The sequence below is a fragment of the Pomacea canaliculata genome, linkage group LG3, assembly GCF_003073045.1.
Source record: "Pomacea canaliculata isolate SZHN2017 linkage group LG3, ASM307304v1, whole genome shotgun sequence".
Classification (NCBI taxonomy): Eukaryota; Metazoa; Mollusca; class Gastropoda; order Architaenioglossa; family Ampullariidae; genus Pomacea; species Pomacea canaliculata.
In genome coordinates this window covers 15,616,630-15,638,384 of record NC_037592.1, presented here as the reverse complement: position 1 = coordinate 15,638,384, position 21,755 = coordinate 15,616,630, and the positions used below count along the sequence as shown (strand labels likewise).

Sequence of the window (21,755 nt, the reverse complement as noted above, 5' to 3'; positions counted from 1 at the left end):
AAAAGGGAAAGCATTAATCTATAGTTTCATTAAAAATTGCGTTCTTTCCCTTTACTCTGATCGGAACTCATCGATCACAATTTCGAAATTAATGTTTAAAAAATGCTACCTGTGTATATTTGCTTTCCTAATCCCAGATCAGGCTGCCTTCAAATGTATTCTAAGAACATTTTTTTTTTGTTTAAATACACATTACAAAATCATTGCTTGACAGAAAATGAGTGGTGTCGGCGGTGCACGGGAGACAAGCACGCTGGCTGTATAAAGTCTATGACTACTTGTCTCCCCTGCCTACAAACAAGTTACAGGCTCGGCAGCAGCGGAAACTAGTCTAGGAGTGGCTGCCTGGCGATAAACCTTCTGAATGTGTTAGCAACATTCCACTTCCATTATGGGTACTGCACATGGACACGTACGCACTGGAAAGCGTACTTTTCGTGTATTTTTGCAGGTTGATAGCGCAATGTTACTTGTCGTGACCACGATAATTCTTGTAATGCCGAGTCCGTTACATGCTAAAGTCAATGTTGACGATCTTTCGAGCAAATCATTGCCGTACTTCGACCAACTTTATCCCGATGGAGTAAAAGCTTACAAAGAACAACTTTGGTACAAATGTGCGTATAATCTGGAAAAGGCCATTTCAGATTATAACAACTTCCAAAATATATTGACAGACTGTCGAATAGACTGCAAAAATGGTGCTAGAAAGTCAAACTTAGAAAACTTTACTGCAGATGCAGAATTAGGAGAGTTTTCAATATTCGAAGCCTTCTTAAAAAATGCAGACTGCTTCAGAAGATGCAAGAGCGAACTTTTATTTTCAAGACCTGGTTTCAGAATATCGAGAGATTTTGAAAACATTTTCGCTAAAAGGAAACCTTATCAGTATCTACAGTACTGCTGGTACAAGGTCAGTAAATTTTTCCAGATTTCCTGCGTTTTGGTGACATTGCATCCATGTGGCTTCTTAGTAATCCAAGAGTATGAGCTCATCAATTTGTGAATAACTAAGTACAGGGGTTTAGTTTCATACTTCACAAAGCAGCAAGGTTAGCTAAGTCCAGTGTTTTTTAACATCATTACTCAATTTGGCCATTTGTTATCGCCTTCTTACAGCTTATGCAGCGGTACTAGTATTGGAATACTTCACTACTTTAGTTAACAGAGACTTTATAACTGTTTCCCATTAGTGGTCACCTCTTATTAGTTGCCTTATTGTCAGATGTATTTTTAGGGAATATGGGTAAACATTACAATTTATGAGGCAGCTCCTGCTGGGTACCATGGTATTAATGATTGAAAGAAAGACACCAATAGATTATAGGGTTAGTGTGCATCTGTTTCAGCTGGACCGTGTGAAGCAAGCTGCATCAGCAGCATACACATATTTTCTTGCCAATCCAAAAGAGGAGGATGCATACAAAAATGTGGTTTTCTATCGCGAGAAGGCAAAAGTACCTGATTCAGATTTTGTTGATTTGGAACTTAAACCATACAAGGTGAGATGTAAACAAATAATTAATAAACCCAAAATTAGTATTAAAGACTCGTCAGCGAATTATCAGCCTGCATGCCATCATGATTTTATAAAATTATGCCAAAGAAAAGCAGATATATTTTCATTACTTTTTTTAATATGTTACGGGTTTTGGCAGCCATTTGGTGAAGATGTATCTTACTATCTGACATTCCAAAAAATTTAAAGAGTACACCATCCACAATTCCAGTGCCTGGTTCCATGTTCAGCCTACTGTTAATGCCAAAGTAATGCATAGTACAGTTATTAATAGGTGATCTTGATGGTTTGCAGACAATTATTAATTATGCATCAATTATTTTTGATTTAAGTTGCACTTAGAAGTAAGGACACTGCAATTTTATTATATTGCATTATGAAAACACATAACAATCAGTGCTGGCAAGGAGAGTAAAGATTAAATTTGATACTTTAGAGACTATATCACAAACTGTTCCACTTTTTTGCAAATGTTGCATTCATGCAGGTTTGCATTGTAACACTTCTTTTTCTTCTCTTTCAACTTTCATTCATCCCTGTTTGTTTTCTGTTCTTCTCTCAACCATACTTACTCTACTGTCCGTACAGTCCCATTATCATTTTATTTGCTTGGCGCATGGTGACTATATATTACAGTTGGAAGACATACACACACATATTAACACTAAATAAAACTACAAGTAATTTTTCAGCAGTACTTCGATTGTTATGGACCCATGTGTTGTTTTCAGTGTTTTGGAGCAAATGTCCGATGATGTCATTTATGAGTCTAGATAGTAATTACAGCACTGATGCTGGAGACCTTTTAGTGTCCCTGTTAAAAAGCAGCAAGGCTGGTTTCTTAAAACTGCTTTTACAGCATTTTTTTTAAACCATTAGAATTGTATTATTAGATCCTTCAATGATACCTGCAGCTGTTTTCCAATCTTCTGTGAGGGTGTGGTCTATGACCTTGTTAAGAGGAAACTGCAGCAGGAATGATTCATGGGTTCATGAAAGGCTCACCTCCAGTTGCTAATGTTGGCAGTCTATAAAGTCTTTGTTGGAGAGGAAGGGGTGTGATTGTGCTGTACTGCTAATCACCCATTCATTGGCTTGGAGGAAGTGAAACACCCTTATGCTGGTGGAAATGTGAAAGCATCCACAAACATGCATTTAATTGCATGCATTACCCTACTAGACCCTATCTATATGCACTCTCTTTGTGACAGGAGAAACATTGGTGGTGTTATCTTCTGTATCTATCAGCATAAAAATCAAAATTCTAGTTGCATATAGTAGAGACAATAATAGTGTAGGTAGTAAGCCAAATGGAAAAATATGTACACAATTAACTTCGGTTATGTAATGTCTGCAACGAGACAAGCTCTGGGCTGGAACCCACAGGGGAGATGAGTGTTGGGAGACCCAGACAGACATGGATGAGATTGGTACGCAGCGAGGTGGAGGCAGCTGGCATGCCGTGGTTCCAGCTGAAAAGGGATGCCCAGAGCTGGATCCGATGGCGTGTTGTAGTTGCGGCCCCATGCTCCATTGGGAGTGAATAGGAAGGAGAAGATATGATGTCTGCTGATATATGTATATATCACATGTACACCATGCAGATGTGCACACACACACACATCTTACTATTTGGTATTGCAAAAGAAAAAAAAAAAAATACACCATCCACAATTACAGTGCCTGTTTCCATGTTCAGCCTACTATTTATGCCAAGATAATATACAGTACAGTTATTAATATGTGGTCTTTGGATATCTTTGGTAAATCAACTCAGTAATTAAATTTTTTCATGCAATTTTTATCTGCCGTCTGTATGAACAAACTCTGCAATGTTTGTAATATCAGGATTTCAAAGTTAAAACTGTGTTAATATGTCAGTTTTTTGTACACAGGAGCAGTACATTCTGGGCATGCTTGCTCACAATGAAGAGGATTGGACCAATGTTGTGGAACACCTGGAAAAAAGTCTAGACTTTTTCTTTGAAGTTGAGAAGCGTTGCCGTGCCAATTGCGAAGGTACAGGAGAAGAGGACTTGGGCAGGAAAGATTTTGTGGAGACAGTAGCAGGTAAGATTATTTTAACTGTTCTCTGAAGGCACTGGGAAATGCCCAGTTTCTAGGAGAATGATGAGGGGTTATAGTTATCTTTAAAGCTACCTCAACAGTTTTGTATCATCTTATATTGTGTTTGTATATTTGTATTTGTTTAGGTTAATTCAAAAGTTTGTGCATATCAATAAAATTATCTGATTTCAGCTCTTAACATCTTTTACCCAGGCAGTGGCTGCACAACTAAAACAAAAATGAGTTTTAGAAAGAAAAACTTTTGCAGATGATTGAATTTGCTCGTCCGTTTTTGTTTGGCTCTGATTGCTTTAGATCGTCTCTTGAAAATCCTTGACTGTCAGCTGGGTTGTGAGGGAAACTTAAGTATCATCTACTCAGAGCCCATTGAAGGGTTTTTGGCTGACCAGTTTCACTATCTGCAGTACTCTTACTTCAAGAGTAAGGTTAAATTTTAAATTCATAGTCTCAAAGTAATATACAATTAATTAGAGTAGTTAAAATATCAGGATTTTTTTTTAAAAGCTTGTTAACACTTCTCTGCTGTTAAGCTTTGTGGTCATAGTACTGTGTGTGTGTGTGGTGAGGGAGGTGTTGATAATATGTGTGCATGTCCATGTGTGCCATTTTGTGCATGTGTGCATATGCAGATATGTGTGCCTTATATGTTTGGACATACTGGAGGACAAAGAAAATGCTTCTGCATTGGGCATTATCATATTTTTAATTGTGAAAAAAAAACTCATTTACTCCTATCTACTATGAGTGCTCTAGACTTTGTGTGATTGAAACGAAGTCATACAGAATACTTTTCCAATTTACACTTTCTGTCAATCACAGTTGGGAAGTTCAGTGAGGCTGTGGAAGCAACTGCATCATATCTTCTTTTACACCCTAATGACACTGTGATGGAAAAGAACAAAAAGATTTTTATCAACAAGTTCCAGTACTCAGAAGAACAGTTTATACCTAGAAAGGTGTGCGCAATAATCTTTTGTTGCAAAAATACCTACAGATGTGCGAATTGAATGTTTTTGTGGGGAATTTAAAAAGCTGCATTTGTAACTGCCTTGTGATTTGAGTAGTTTGTAGATAAGTACAAAATGTCTATTTGTGTAGTCAGTTAATCATCTTTGATTAAGTTAAGCTTGATTTAGTATTTGCTGTTCAATATATTGCTTTCAGAAAAAAATGAGCAGTCAGTCTTCAGGTATTTTTATTTGTTACATAATCTTTCTGTTATTCTGTCAACAGGAAATCAGGCAGTATATGGAACAGAAGAAGAAGTTGATCAAATTATTAGAATACTTGAAGACAAATTACAAGAATGTGCCTGAAGATGCTGTGAGTAGAAGTGGTACATCAACATCAGGAAGCTAAATATAGTGTCTGTAAATGCAGAACCAGAGCTTTTGTGCTGTCATATTATTCTTTGATGGGAAAATGAAATCTGCATACAACATCTGCATTATGTTTCCTACTATTTCTCTAGCAAGAGAGAGCTGGAAAAGTGGTCAACAATTTTGTGGATGGTTTCATGTCCTGTTTGAATGATTTAGCTATTATACTTCTTGCAGAATGTCTTAACTCTCATTATGTGACGCCCTTGATTTCAAAAATACAAGATCATATGCCACCCACTAATCAACAGCAGTCAGTTTATTTTAAAACTTTTCATTAAAAGTTATTTCATTATTTTAAGAGTACTTAAATGATTAAAAATTTCTCTGGAGTTGCATTTATAAGATTTAGACCATTTTTGAATATATCAGAAAGCATGAGGACGTGAAATGCTAGTAATACTATCAGTTGCCAATAAAAATTGAAGAAGCACACTTTTGGGCTTTCCCTATCCTCTGAGAAGGGTAGGGAACATTTGCTCATGATGAATGCCTTTTCTGGTCATGTCCAGCAAATTCTAATGTTGCTACAGGTATAATCGCTGGAGATAATTGTAAAATTGAAATCTGGCTTAGTGTTTTAACTTAACGGAATATTTATCCTGCTGTGTTAGAGGTAGAATCAGTTTTAGTGCAGCATGATATTGTCAGTAACATGGGACAATATTGTTTCAGATTTATCTGCCCTCAGACGATAGCAGTTCAGATAGTCCAGCTGGGGATGCAACCACACAAGAAGTGTCAGAGTTCAAAGCCTGGATGGAGCGATTTGAGAGGCTTGGACTTCATCTGATTGCAGATGGGGGGGATCTGAAACGTTCCTACAGATTTGCTGCTGATGGACTGCTGAAGCCAGACCAGTGTGAAGACTTGCTTGACCTCGTTGAGGTAGATGCTTGCTGCTACATGACATTATGTCACCTTCAGAAGGGACTGGTATTTTCATAATTATTCATCATCATAATCGTCCAATCAATCAATCAACATCATTAAATAATAATCAAATTTATATGCATATTTCTCTTGTGGATATTTATAGTTGTGAATTGATTGCATTGATGTGAGATTCAAGAGATAATGTGTCAATGATTTTGGAGAACATGGAAGGAGATGTTGACCCCGGAGGAAGTAAAAATAGTAGAGGATGGCACAGTTTATTTACAGATTATTGAAAATACCTCAGTTTTACCGTTATTCGTTTTTAGTTTGCTGGTGGGCATCTGAGTCTGTGCAGCGTGTTAGTGTAGACATATATAAATCATATGTCTCTATTGGTATGCACATGTATAAATCCGTATGAATGCATTGATATCTTGGTGCATGTGTTTGTGTGGAGGTGTGTACATTCGAAAGTGTGTTGATAATTGATTTTTTTCTTATTTAATTACATTTACAACTGTTTTCAGTATGTACACTTGGACAAGAAGGGTGTTCAGACATTTACCTTGGAGCACGCTCGAGAGGTACGTTGAAACAAACTTTCCAGTTTTTTCACTAGCTGTGCTATCAATACTAGTAGGAATGCCATTCTGTTGTGCTGCTATAGTCATCATTATGCCTGCTGTGGTGGTATTCTGGAATGAGTTTTTCAGTTTGTACATATTATCTGTAGTAGCTGTTTTGTTAATACCTGTTTGAAGATGAATTGTTCAGTAACTATTTTTATTTTATGGTTTTTAACAATTAATGCTCATATTTTTTGTGTTAGTATTTGGTAAGGTGATCTTTTAGCATTTGTCTTTAAAAACTTCTGAGGAAAGCTTGACTTATACAATTAGTTTTATTTATCTCTTGCTAACTCACTGCCCGTATGTATTTGTAGACCGTGCTTACAGCAGATGAAGACTACGAAGCATCTTTGCGTCTCTTCATGCGAGCCACAGAAGTAGCACGGCACTACACACAACACTACTACAACTTATCTAGCTCTCTTTATTTCAAGAATGCTACTATTGTTTGCTGGACATCCATTCCAGGTGAGGAAAGGGCCACTGACACTGTGTTGGCGGCTGCTTACTTTAATCTGTAATTTACTCTGCTGTCAGTCAAGATCTAATACATGACCATGAATGTCTAAACTGTGATTTTATTTTGCTTTTCAGATAGAATAGCTATAAATGACCTTTATCTTTAATACACTTGATAAGTAAGATGTACCTGTTTAGGTAACAAATCATTTAAAAAGAATACTTGAATTTTACACACTGATATTGCCATCTTAAACATATCTTGTGAATTTTCCCTTCAGAACCTGAAGTGGAAGCAGATTGTGTTCCCCAGGAATTTGGCTCCTGCTTACCAGAGCCAGTAGTTTTGGGCAGTCAAGTAAAAGCAGACCAGTTTGTGTGAGTCACTTTAAATAAATCGGGGAAAACTTTTAAGCATCAAAACACTTGTCATAATAATTTAGCTCTTTGTGTTGTGCTTGCTGAATTTAATGTAATTTAGTATATAGTGTTAGGAAAAGAAATTTGCATCCCACTAGTCCTTTAATGGGTGCAAGCCCATTCTTATCCCCCACGGGGCCCGAGGCATAGGGCATGTGCGGGGCTCTCAACGCCACAACTGCCATAGTTTTAATCAAAAGCGTGGGGCCCCTGACAACTATCGAAAGGGTGGGGTCTAGACTGGGGCCCTGAATGGGTGTACTAGAGGTGGGTGTGTCTCTTTATTTAAGCAATCTCTTAACTTTGTTTTTCCTGCTATTCAGGTCAGTTACTTATTTGAACACGCAAGAGGAGTCTGAATTCTATTTCTTATCAGAGAATGCTTCTTTTGATGTAAGTTTCTTATTTGTATATGGCACAAATTTATTTTTCTATATCTTCTATCATGTTAAGAGGAAAGACAAAAAAATATTAATGCAAGGGTTTACAGAGTAATACAGATAGAGTAGTAATGTTATTGTTTTCAGTATTCTTTACTATTTGTCAGAATATTAGTGTGATACCAATTTGCACTGTAAATAAGACAGCTAACTAAAATATCTTTTCATACAGAATCTTTGGTTTCTTTGATTCCTATTCTGTACTTGATATATTGGCAGTTTATAAATAGTTATGTGCTCAGAAACTTATCTGGATACTGTCCAAAATCTGTTATCAAATGTTACACAAAATACATTGTGTCCATTCAAGCACACTACGCTGTGTTCAACCAAGCACAAAATACACTATGTCCATTCCAGCACACAATATGCTGTGTTCAATTACCGATGTAGATGCATGCATACTCCTCCCCCCCCCCCGCCCCCACCATTCTTGTTCCATTCTTTCAGGTTCATATACTCTGTCAGTTTTCCTATATTTGTTTGATTGTATTAATTGTAGGAAATCCATCTTTTTCTGAAGGAATCAGCCAGAAAATGGCAGATTTGAAGTTGAACTTCTATAATTTGTAAATAACGCATTTGTTGTGTTTTCTGTCATATTCAAAATAATTCCTCAAGGCTTCCCTGGGAGTTAAATGTGGACGCACCATAGGCTTCCAGTATGGAGATCGTCATGGAGTGAGAGTACCTCGATCAGGACGTCGATGTGCAATGGTGGTCACGTATATGTCACAAAAGAACCCAGATGAGATGGAGTATATCAAAACCCTGCAGATACTGCATCGCCTAGATGAAAAGCGCATGGAAGCTGGACTCAGTAATGCCAAAGAGGTGCTGGAAAAGCTGGCCAAAACTGGTACCTGAGCTTTTTCTGCATTTATAATCATAACTTCCTGATTCCTAGTTAGTGACACTTCAAAATCTTCAATATCCAGCTTTAAAAAGTAACAAAGAAAGCATTGTACATTTTTCACTCTAAACAACTCTTTGAAAATTATGTCAGGGATATTTTTTGATATTGTTTTAGGGTAAGATGAGGGCTCTGATCTAAAACTGCTGGATAGAAGCACCAGTTATTTATCTCTTTGAGCTATGCTCCCTTTGCATAGATCTTTGCTTTGTTGTTCCCAGTGACCATGACTTTGCTCTTGTTTGCCTCTGTTCCATGTGTTCAAACTGTTTGTTAGTCTGATGGTAAGATCATGTGTTGGTGCCTGCTATCAGATCAATGTCATCTGCAAGATGTAGGTTGCATATTGGCCTTCCACTGATGAAAATGGAAATGTGATGGTTATGGAGGGTCTCTCCCATGATGTTCTCTTTAAGACTTTAAAGGCAGTGACATCGTGATAGAGGTCCTGCCGAGGCTGAAAATATTTCTCCATCAGGATGCAACTGTTGAACATCTGCTGAACTGTGCTCTAGCCAGTTCTACTAGCAGTTCCTCAACAGTGGTGCTGATGTGATTCTGGATTACTTTCAGCAAGACCTGGGGTGCTGATGAGTCATATAATTTACTCTTGTACATGGTGCATTCTGTAAAAGTGAAGTTTGGCTGTCCTGGGTTCAGCTGTCATCTTAGGCACACTGTTCTTTCTCTGCATGTGGTATCTGTTCACAGGGCTGGCTGCCTTGCCGTGATTTAGCCTTAGTTGGTGGCTTGGTGTAAAACACCAACCCCACCTCCCCCCACAGATGTGAAACATGGACTCTGCTTGCTGATATAGAGAGGAAAATCAAGTGCCTCAGTAGCCTGCTCTGGATCCCTGGAACAAAATCATGACTGTATAAGAAGCACGGTGGCCACACTTGTAAGACAGCAGAAATCCTTTTTTCAGTCAAGGGGCATAAGCCGGTTGTTTTTGGCTATGTGACCTGGTATGAAACTTTGCTGACGACTGCCCTTCAAAGTACCATCAAAGGAGACCAAAACCATGGTGGCTCACTATTGCTCAAGACAGGCCTGATTGTCAGGCCTTGTCAGCTGCCACATCTATGTGCTCTTCCTAATAACCAGTACCAGTTGAGAGACAAATGAATAGTAAGATGGTAGCTGGTCAGCTTCAAGCAAAGCCAGAAGAGTCTATCCATCAGTTTCAGATCAAAGGATATGCATGAGAAGTGAAATGAGAAGTTATTAAAGATTTCCTTATTTGCTGATCACTCACTGATTCAACAGTCTATTTGATTATAATTAAAAAGAGTTTTCTAGTTAATGGATGATTAAATGAGATCATTAGACTATTGTAATGGTGGCTTCTACAAACAGGACAGGATTATCTGAAAAAAAAGTTTTTCACAATCTGCACCTAAAATGTTTCGATTGCAGAACATATATGCAGAAAAGGATTATGAAGAGAAAAACAATACTTTTTAGTAGACATACTGTGAACATTATGGAGATAAAATGTGAACAGTCTTTTTTAAATACTACTGTTTTGCTATTATTTATGGTTATATATAGTTTGCTAGAAAAAGTTGAAGATTTTGAACAATCATTTGATCCTTTCCATGATAATCGTATGCATGATTTGAGTTCTACAGAATCAATGTCCATTGTGCAGGTGTAAAGGTGGTCAAAAATGGCTCAGATCTGCTTGGCAAAGAGAGGGTATTGGCTGATGGACTAGCTACCAACGCTGAATGTACTTCTCTGAAGAATATGGTCATGGTAGGCCATCATTTTCAGATTTCTTGTTGTTTGTTTCATTAAGATATAGCTTATTCAATGCACTAAACAAAGGACAACAGAAAAAAATAACCTTCCAAAGCAAAGGAAAATGTGGACAAAACAGTGTTAAATGGAAAAATTAAAAAAAGAGATGCAGATTTGTAAAACATCTTTCTAGAGATGACATTAGCTCATTCAATGCTAGAAGAGTTTCCAAATGTGGAAAATCATCTTGCGTTGGTAATTTTTTTTTGGTTACAGTTTTAAGTTACTTGCATATCCACCAAGTAGACATGATTTTATGACTGTTTAAATAAACTCCGTAAAGAGATAGTATATAAAATATTTTAATGAGCTTGAAGTGTTTTCTTCATTTTCTTGAAGTAAATCTAAGTAAATAAAGATAAGCGATTGGATTTGAGACCCTCATTCAGGAAGTTTGTGAAAATAGGTAATGAAGCACAATTTTCAAGAAATATTCTTCACTAACTATAAAGCAAAGAAATGCATCCTAGTTCTTTTCACATAGATATACAAGTAAATTTCTGTTTTGTGGTATGCTTCCTTCTCTTTTGTTTTTAGAGTAAGGCCTTGCCAAAGTGGGGCAGCTGAAGAGCTGCCTTCCGCATGGCACTTAGCGGACATTTTGTGTTCAGTTGGGTTTGTTTTTTTTCCAAATAGGGAAACCGTGGTACTGAATGCTGGGTTGAAAAAGAAAGAAAGAAGGGCGATAATGTACAAAAAACAGTCCTTGAAAAACATTTTCCCTTTATCAGTTTTTCCTCAGGCAGATAATTCCAGCAGTCTGTCTATGAGGCCACAGATGCAGACTAGAAGGCAAACATTAACCATGTTGCCATTGTGCCATACAAAGAAAAACATTTCTTTGAAAATTTTTATCTGAAAGTATTGTTAACTTTGGTGTATTGCATTTTATTTTCCTTTTCAGTGCACTGACAGCAAATGTAAACATAAAAGTACTTTTTTTATTATGTATTAGACCACTAAGCAGTCAGGAGCATGATGTATTAATATTTGCATGTGCATGAATTTGTGTATTTACATCTTTTTTGATGCACGTTTGTGACTGTTCACGTGCTTGAGTATTTAGAAAAGGCAATGTATGTGTGTGCGCACATTCATTTAAGTGAAAGAGAAAGAGTGACCTTGCGAGATCATATTTCAAGTTCACAGAAGATTATTTCCTATATTTTGTTTTAGGCTTTATAATCATCCAGCATTGAGAACCAAGGATTACTTTGGATGGGTTTGGTTTTTTTTTTTCATTTTGATGATGCACAGGTGGATTTTGATTTTTTTTTCATCTGTTTTCTTTAACATGCCATGACATTCCAGGGCTTCATTGATTACACAAGACCCAGATTTGTCACCAGAGGATCAAATAGTTGAGTCAGCAAAATGTTGTTTTGACCGAATTTTCAGGAATTGGGCAAAGCAGGTGATGGCTATGAGGGACATGAGTCTCCTCACACCCGAAATGAGTTGTTTGAAGGATTGACCCTTTCAATGGTTTCACAGGTACTAATAGCTGATGCTTGCTGCCAGTTTGTAGCTGTGTCTGTTAGTGTGCAGCCAGCTTTGCGCCATCTTTCCCCAACATCTTAGGTTAGGCCTGTCAGCAAAATCCAGCACAACATATCAGCCAAAGCCAGATAAAATGGAAGTGTTTATAACTTGTGCAGCATTTCTGTTTATTCTGCAACTGTACAATGATAAAGTTTGAAGGTTGCCAGAAGAATAAATTAAAAAAATCCCTGTATCTTCAGGGGTTTTTTTTTCTGTTAATTCTTACAGTTCTCATGGTTGTTGTGGATTTTGTTATCTCTTTGGTTGAAGGGTGCAGGAATGTGTTTGTTGTTTTGTTCACAGTGTATCTAACATTGGTGATGGCACTTTTTTCCAAGCTTGTAAGATCCATCTCTTTCATGGGTGTAGAGCAGGGCTTGGTACAATAACCACTGTGCATATTCAGAAGTAGTGGGTTATTTTAATCATCTGCTTCCTTCTCTAGTGTATGGGTTAAAGGAGATTTTGCTTTTTTATTTTTAAGAACTTGAATAAATCTGTAAAGGTGATGGGCCATTTCTGCCAGGCATCCGTGTTCATGTTGTGATCTTTCTAAACATGACAGAAGACAATTATATGATTTCACATTCTCAAATTAGTTATTGTACAAGAGTGAAAAAAGTGGACCAAAAAAAGGAAAAGAAAGAAAGTGTTTCTGAAAACAGGAAAGTAAGACTGTTGTAAGTTGAAGGTAGGTGCCGTTACTGATATTAGCAGGAAAGCCTTTTTTAACTTGATAGGTAAAATGTACCTCTTACTAACTCTTACATGCATACATTCATTCACATATACATTCACATATACACATATTAATATACTTAAACAATCAAGCATGCACACCTGTCTTTATGTGTACATACATAGATGCATTTATATGTTATAAAATGATAGTGAACTCAATTCATTTTTCAGTGACTGTGAACTCAATTCATTCTTCAAGGTAGTCTCTAGATGCTATCCCTGTTCCTGCTTGTCTGGGGAAGGGATGGCTGCTTTTCCTGATAGAGGCTGACTTGAGCAACACACCAGAGACCTGGTTATACTTGCTGTTCATGGCCATCCCAGGTTCTTGTTTAGCTTGTACACTAGAAACACAGTGTTGCTGAGATCTGCTGCTGTGGCTAACATTATAAACCATTGTTTCCATTTTCATTGTCAGACTGTTGTTTCATTCTCTTGATGAAATAACTTTTGTTACATTTATTCAGCACTTAAATAGTATCTTTAAATGATGGCCATGTCCGAAAAAACATGAAAATGATAATTTAATGCAGAAGCCTAGTGTAATGATGGTCTACAGTATTAAAGATTTAAACTTTTCAAAAATTGAATAAAAGAAATACAGAAGGTCTGCTGTGCGAAAAGTTTTGTTGCTTTGCACAAAAGTCAAAAATTTATTATGATGTTAATACTCTGTAATCACTGGGTGTATTTAAGGGAAACTGTTGCTACAATAAGAAGTCTTTCAGAGATCTTTTGCATGATATGTTAGAGGGATGAAGGCAAATAGGAGAAACTGCATAAGATACTGTAAATGGACTTTCATCAAAACTGATTTTGTTCAACAGCTCACAGTGCACTTTGAAGCACGATGCATGTTCTTCATTTGCAGGATCTGAGAATGGTGGGTTTCTGGAGGAAAACTTCTGGTGCATACACTCCTATACAGGGTGCTTACTGTGCACAATAGAGTTTTTTCAGTTATTGGGTATTATACTTTCTGCTTTGTGGCTTCTTAAATTCCACATTATTTATACATTAAAGGGCTACAGTTTTTAAATTAACTTGAGTATCAGTGCTATTAGTGTCAACTGCCACTTGGCGGTTTCAATTATCCTGTGGTATTTCTAGAACCTGTGTTTGGATGTTTTTATAAAATAACTAAGTGGTTTCCTTGATCCTCATTTGCCATGTTGCCGATGCAGACACCTGTGATGTCCACGTTTTTTTTTTTTTGTTTTTTTTTTTTGTTTTTTTTTTTTAGCCCTTTAAATATTTTTTATTTTGTTTAAAAGTTCTTTTTGAAGGGATCTTATTTGTAACCGTTCTGTTTTCTTGCACATAAACATGTATGAGGGAAGGTCAGAGTTTCATCTTTTATGTCTTTAGACTATTTGTTTCAAATTTCCCAAATAAAGACGTTGTCTTTTATTAGAAATGCTACTCCACCTTTTCCCCCTCCTGGAATACAACATTGACAAGAAAAATATTTGATGTGGGGCAAATAAGTGAAAAAAGTGGAGGGAGAGGCGGGGATGAAGAGTGTTCTGAACTAACTTCTTTTTTGAATAAGTACATTGTAATGGGTAATATTAGAATTGTGTTCAGTATAGTCTTCCCATCTTCAAGAGAAACAAATGGTCATTTAAATGAGTGAATGTTTCACCTTTCCACCTATATGCAATTGTGTGCATGCCTGTGCACACAAGCTTATCATGTGCATGCCTGGCTATCTTAATATTAGCTAACTATATACTTTTCCCCAGCACCAGCACATTTTATGCATTTTTTAGAAATCCTTTGTTTGTTTCCTGTAAGTTTGAGGTATCAAATTCTGTTCTTTATCATGAGCTCCATTCAGGGCTAGCTTTTGCTTATGGTTTTCCTTCTTTCTGTGTAGAGTGGTGCTTTAATTGGTGATGGGTATGACCATCTGGCTAAGAAACCCTCCGCCATTTCCCCTCACACACCCCATGAAATGTTTCAAGGACTCACCATTTATAGAGCAGCTAAGGTTTGTACCATTACAGGTTTTTAAAATGTCACTTTTTCCAAGGGCATATTGGCAGTTTCACATGCATTTAGTTGCCACACATCAAGATTTCATAAACTACAGGGTAGTTTTGAAGTATTCTAAATTTTTCAAATCCATTTATGTTGTTTTATCTGCATTTGCCAGATTTTCTATGCTTTTGCTTTTTTTTTTTTTTCATGATTTTAGTTCTTTTCGCTATATCATTAACAAGTATTGCACATTTTTTTCTTACTGCCCTTCTGTAATTTCACCAGAGAAACTAACTTCACGATATTCTCAAAGCACTACACTGATTAGCTTATTATGCACTAATTAACAGTTGCTTGTATCTACTTAATATCTCTCTTTTTGAGCTGTGCTGTGGTGGAAATGTTTTTATATTCTAGTACCATTTATTTACTTTAAAGACAAATGTATATGTGTATGAAAACAAGGTGAATACATTGATGTGAAATTACTGGATATTACAAAGTATTGCATTCAACACAAAGTTAATAGATGTTACAAAGTAACAATTTTACACAAAGCTGATATAACTAAGTTTACATTCAGAAAATGAGTTTCTATTGGTTAAGTAGATTTTTATTTTATTAACTTTTGTCAGAGGACTGGCCAGAATTGTTGGGGGATAATTTCAGCTGTACCATATAACAAGCACTATTGTTTAAAGATTTTTTTAATGACACCATTATTATGATGTGAATATTACTTATTAAATATTAAAATATATAAATCCTTCATATGTCTGAAGCCTCCTTGACAGGAGGAAGTTCTGTATCTTACACTGCTGCTCCAGGGATGGCTCTAACAATCTGCTGTGTAGAGATAACATCATGTAATATATATCTTTTGTACTTTACACAGCTGATGCATATGGGACTGGTCAATACATTTTCCATGAAAGCCTTCCTGGACCTCAGTGAAAAGTCCCGTCTATTCATTGAAAAATACTTCAACTTGACCAAACCGCTCTATTTTGACTTTACCCATCTTGTCTGTCGCTCTGCCATTGACAGTGAGTAGTAAAGTTTTAATATTTATAAATGTCACTGAGAGATATTTTGTTAAAGATAATTTTTCTAAGGCATAAAGAAAGCATCAGGGCACTGTGCCATATTTTTTCTTGCAGACCATTGACACCACAGCTTAAAGTTCAACACAGCATTTCTTTGTTAAACTTTATTACAGCTGCAACAGCAAACACAGCAGCTAGAAATAAGAACAAAAATAAAGGATTTTTGGTGTCTTGTCTGAGGAAGTAAATTTTTGGCTCTGTAAGCCTGTGAAAATGTTTCATGCATGTTGAGCTTCAATATTGAGATGGCAATGGCTATTAGAGATAATAATTTGCCATAATTACTGTTAAACCCATTTGTAGCAAATTAAATTTACAGGAAGAGAAAGGGACCATTTTAAATGTGACTAGTCATCCTCATTTTTTTTTTCTCTGTATTTAGTGAGTAGGTAAAACAACTAAAGCCTTAAATCTGTGTATTCCTCATACTCAGTATTTAACCATTTACTTTCTTTTACAGAAGGAAATAAAGAGCTAAAAGAACAGTTTTCCTGTCACTAGATTGTGTGAAAGATGGCAACTTATTTCTTTAACTTACAGTTTTTAATGGTGTTGTTAATTGTGCATTGTTCCAACATAAGTTTTGCTTGCCCTTTCAGCCTCTTTATTATTAGACTTCCTGTAACTTCACTCATGACAATGTATCACCCTTGAAGAAGTTTCATGTAGTAAGAATGTTTTGCATCAGAAATATTACCCAGTTTTACTTGTGCAAGCATTTCATTTGTGAGCAGTGAGTGGCCTGAAGAATTTTCAGGAATGTAGCTATATACTGTACACTTTCATTCTGACCACTAACCATTGCTGCAGGATTGTGGCAATTTTGGTTCTAAACTTTGTCTTTCTATGCAGATACCCATCCCAGAGATGACTTGAGTCACCCTGTACATGCTGATAATTGTGTTCTGCAGCCAGATGGAACGTGCATGAAAGTGTATCCAGCCTTTATTCAGAGAGATTACAGGTATCCCATATTCACTGAATTTAGCAGAAGACTTTTCTGTTTGCAGTTGGGCCCTATGTCCAATGGTTCTCAGACTAGTGGAAGAAGACTTTATCCTTTTTTCATTTAGAAACCAATTCATGAATATTTCATATGCACTCGTGTCATGGATTTATTAATTTTTTTTAAAGAAACTTAGCAGTTTGTCAAGGCTTAAAATAAAAAATAGTTAAAGGAAAAAAATTGGTTGAATGAAAAATCGATATGACAGGTTGAAACTTAAGATCTCCCTGTGAAGCTCTCATATTTTCTTTCTTTCTCTCATTTGAAGACTGTCTTACTGATTTTTATTCTTACAAATGAAGATAAAAGTATAATGTTCCAGTGGTATAAACAGTATAGTAAGACTGTATGTTTTTATGTTTACAGTGGTATCCTGTACTTAAATGATGATTTTGAAGGAGGAGACTTCTTTTTTGCTTATGGCAACAAGACGGAACAAGTATGTTTTGAGTTTTAGGTGAAGTGACCATGCATGCTTTTGTTAGACAAGATTTAAGGAACATTGGTGATAGTTTTAAATCTTGAAGTAAGTAAAGACAGTGTGCTTGGTTCCTAGAGATTCCAGATGTGCCAGGCAAATTTTAAATCATGCAAGTTTAAAAGTTGCTTGCACTTTTCATGTATTGCAAGGTTTATAACGAACGAAATATAATAATATAAAAATCCTTTTGTCTTGCCAGGTTTCTGTCCAACCTAAATGTGGGCGACTTGTCGGCTTTAATGCTGCTGAGTTTCATGGTGTTAAGGCCGTAAGGAAAGGTGTGCGATGTGCACTGGCAATGTGGTTTACTCTCAACCCCAATTTTAAAGAGCTGGCACACATTCATGCAAAGAAGGTTTTCAGAATAATTCAGGAAGAGCGAGAAGCAGAGGAGAAGAAACTGTCTACAGATGGGAACTCACTGCCACAAGCAGATGATGCCAGCAAAATTGCAGTTAATGATCATAATGATAATGAAGATGTCAAAATTGCAATGGCTGCAAAAGAAGTTGGTAATGATGGGGGGAATTTGGGAAAAAGTGGGAGTGATGAAAAGGAGGGCAGACCAAATTTAGTTTCAGAAACTGAAGCTCTTGAAATTAAGGATGTAGCTTCAGAAACGGAAATACCTGACGTTAAAGATGTAGTTTCAGAAACAGAAACACCTGAAAGTAAGGATGTAGTTTCAGAAACTGAAGCTCTTGAAATTAAAGATGTCGCTTCAGAAACTGAAACACCTGAAATTAAGGACAAAGTTTCAGAAGCTGAAAAGGAAGATGTGTCAGAAGTGAAGAATGTAGTTTCAGAAATTGAAGAACCTGACATCAAAAATACATTGTCTGAAACTGTATCAGAAGCTGAAATATCTAATGTGAAGAATGTTGTTTCAGAAACTGAAGCACCTGCCACTAGCAATGTGTTGGAAACTGAAACACGAGGTGCAAAAGATGTGTCAGAAACTGAAACACCAGGTGCATGGGAAGATGCATCAGAAACTGTAGCTTCTGACACCATAGATGTCTCTTTTGAAACTGAAACAATTGAAACAAAAGATGTGGTTTCAGATGATGAAAGAAGTGAATATCAGGGCTATGCAGATCTAGACATTAAGCACAAAGATACAGAAAATATAGCAAACAGTAAAATTCTATATGTTAATGGACTACAAAATGGTTATCAAAATGATTGGGACAAAGGGGAAGAGCGTCATGAATTATAGCAAACTTAACGTGGCAGCTTCTAGGCAGGAGTTGCATGCTTGTTATTTTATGAACAATTTTAATTTGATTTAAAGTTGGGTAAAGCCTATTACAGAAGAAGAGCCTTATTCCTAATCTTCTGTACTTGAAAACCACACTTTCTCTTGCTATGACATAAACTATATAGTCTTGAGAATGTCATTTTACATGAAAAACAATCCATGGTGCTGCTTATATTGGAATGTTTCAAGGACAGTTTATTTTCAGTTTTGGCTACATCAGCAGGTGATGGCCTGGGTAGCTGAGCAGAACATGAGCAGCCACCACACATATTGTTGCTCTGTTTGCTTTGGCCCCCTAGACTTTTTTCTCCCAGCTCTAGCTTTGTAGTAATTTGCTTTCAACTCTATATTTTAATATTTAATTCACCAAGCTACTTTCCAAAGGATTAACTTTATAAAACAATGCATCAGTGTTACCTCATTATTTGCCTGCAATTAATAGTGATCGATATTGATGTACATAGAATATTATATGTTTCTTGCGGGTTTGATAACTTTGTGGTTCATGCACTCGTCTGTCGCGCAAGAGTCACCGGTTTGAGGCCTGTCTGAAAACACCCTCCTTTCCTGAAACCCACCTGCCCACACAGCAAAGTGGAGATGATTCAGGCAGGTAAGGGGCAGTGAAGCAAAGGGCTGCTACATGCTGGACCCTGGACAGAGTGGACCACTTACGTTCACTGCCTTTACTGGCTTCAAGGCTATGGGCATTGTTCTTTGCCATTTGATATGTTTCCTAGGTGGATATGTGCATGTGTGGTCAGAAGGCTTCTGAAAATCAAGTAAGCATGAACCCATTAGCAAATTTCCTGATATTCAGCATGGGAATTTAGCTTACCTTTCTTTATCCTATGGAGCTTTGAGCTAACCTATGACTATATTTTTATGATAACAAATGCCCAGTTTGTATCAAACAAGATCTAATATGTTTGGCCATGACTGATTTTGTATCAGTTCGGTTTTATTATTTTTGCTGTGTTGATTGTTATTAATAAGACTGCCTCAGGGCCCTGATAAACAGTTGGAAAATGTCCTACTTGTTCATACTTTCAACATATCTGCTGCTTTAACCATTGCAAGATTGTTGTTTGTGAGTTTTGATGAGCTTTACTTGCAAGGTATTTTGGCTGCCAATCACACATATCTTTTAAAAATAAACATGTTTGGCTCATCTGTGGATTGCTCAGCATGTTTCTGAGTAACTCAGTGTTCTGTACACATACCAGCCATGTTGAAAATAAAAAAAACATCAGCAGCTTTATATCATTCTGCTGCCAAAGAAGAGTCTTTGATTCATGTGTCAGAAATGTATATGCATCATCTGTTGTGCAAAATGCCCTAGAAGCTTGAAATAATCTGTCTGATCTCAGCCTCACTAATTAAAATGTACCTATAAACTTATTTCAAAGGCTTTTCAGGTTACAGCCTTTTACTATTATGTGTGTTAGTTTCATGGAGTCTGCATAATTCATTGGGTTTTTTCTTTTTAAAAAAAATTGTTAAAGTTCCCTGCAGTGTCAGTACAGTGTGTGCCTAAAAGCTTGATTCAATTGTCTTAGGTTAGAAGTCAATTTGGCTTTGACAACACATAATACATTTGCAAGTATTTGGCCTGTCCGCACTTCTCTCCCCTACTGTTGAGTCGTATGTAGGCATGAAATTAGAAGTAGGTTACTAACACCTATTAAGTCAGGAAATTACATTATAGGGCTTTCAAAACGTTTAAGTATTCAAGGAAATAATGGTCAGCTGTCAAAAACCTTGAGGTCAGCATGTTGTTCAACGACAACTTTATTTTGGGAAAGGCTTTTTTTTTTTTGTAGTTTGAAGTTTGTCGGCTATCAGCCCTGAGAATAGGGTAGTGGGAAGGAAATGACTTATCAATCACTCAATGCCAAATGCAGGAGAGCGGTTTCAAGGACAAAACCTCGTGTCGCTAAGTTGGGGCAAAAGGGTGAACAAGACGTGTTATCGAAAATGGCAGTTGCAAATGTTCACTCAAATCGTTATAGACACTAGGTACAGTGACCATAGTCTATCTTTATAATTAAAAGACACTGGGTGCATAATGAGGTTTATGTATCCAACCCTTGCAAGATCATTCCTAATTCCCTTTTTGCATACAGAAAGGTGTCTGTAAAGCTAGTTCTGTCTTAAGATATGGACAATATCAGTGTTTGGAAGAAGACAAGATGACACATGCAGTTTAGTACAGAGCTGACCCAAATAGTTGGAGATTACCAGAGGACAACCCATTCACTCCATTTTGCTCAAGCAGAGGTACGTGGGCAAAACTGTCCAGGGTGCCAACACCCCCATCCACATAGACACCCTCCTAATACACACACATGTATGCATACCTGCGTGTAAACACTGCAATTGTCATCCGTTTTCATACTCGCTACATACATGTTTTAACTAATGGCGTCACACTTGAGTGGCGGTCTAGTCTAAGGGAGACAATTCTGTACATATTATGAAATATTCTTTTGCAACAGTTCTCTACCTTCTCATTAAAAAAATGTGCGCCCTCGCAATAGAAAGTAACAATAAAAAATAAATTAGTTTACTTACTGACACAAATATAAGATGAAGTGAAATAGCGGAATATGAAAATTACAAAAAATATGTTTTATAAATTTTATATAATACAATTATTTAGTCTATAACGGGCTCAGTGCTCCTAAGGAATTTTCCACCCTTTAAGCCAGGGGTGGGCAATTAATTTTCCCAAGGGGCCGCATGAGAAATTGGGATGTTTTTAGAGGGCCGGACTAATATAGTTAACTCAGTTTTACCCAATACTGTATAGAGCGGTCCGGTGGCGCAACGGTTAGCGCCTTTCACCAATATAGTGAAGGTTGGCTGCCCAGAGTTCATTTCTCGTCTCGGGCACGCTGTTCTTTCTCTGCACGTGGCATCTGTTTACAGGGCTGGCTGCTTGCCGTAATATAGCCTTAGTTGCTGGCACGGCGTAAAACAACAATTCCCCCCCCCCCAATACTGTATATAAAGTATATATACTGGCGGGCGGGCCTGTCAGAGACATTAGGCGGGCCGGATCATATTTGCCCAGGTCTGCTTTAAGCTATAGCCGTCTCAA

At 36.9% G+C, this 21,755-nt stretch overlaps 1 protein-coding gene across 4 annotated transcripts; it reads left to right on the top strand.

Annotated features, from left to right (window-relative positions):
• Nucleotides 1–298: 298 nt before the first annotated feature.
• Nucleotides 299–19,936, top strand: LOC112559825 (prolyl 3-hydroxylase 2-like). 4 transcript variants are annotated; one of them, XM_025231272.1, is made up of 19 exons: nt 299–913; nt 1,350–1,502; nt 3,415–3,589; nt 3,902–4,027; nt 4,427–4,563; nt 4,841–4,930; nt 5,662–5,874; nt 6,393–6,449; nt 6,809–6,962; nt 7,235–7,331; nt 7,697–7,766; nt 8,435–8,672; nt 10,381–10,487; nt 11,931–12,026; nt 13,687–13,698; nt 15,694–15,844; nt 16,757–16,868; nt 17,277–17,349; nt 17,591–19,936. In XM_025231272.1, the coding sequence occupies exons 1-19, from the start codon at nt 392–394 to the stop codon at nt 18,608–18,610; spliced, it is 3,603 nt and encodes a 1,200-aa protein (XP_025087057.1). In that variant the 5' UTR covers nt 299–391; the 3' UTR covers nt 18,611–19,936. The 4 variants fall into 4 exon arrangements, with proteins under 4 accessions (XP_025087057.1, XP_025087056.1, XP_025087058.1 ...); XM_025231271.1 differs by lacking the exons at nt 11,931–12,026; nt 13,687–13,698 and adding an exon at nt 14,695–14,808; XM_025231273.1 differs by lacking the exon at nt 13,687–13,698.
• Nucleotides 19,937–21,755: the final 1,819 nt, after the last annotated feature.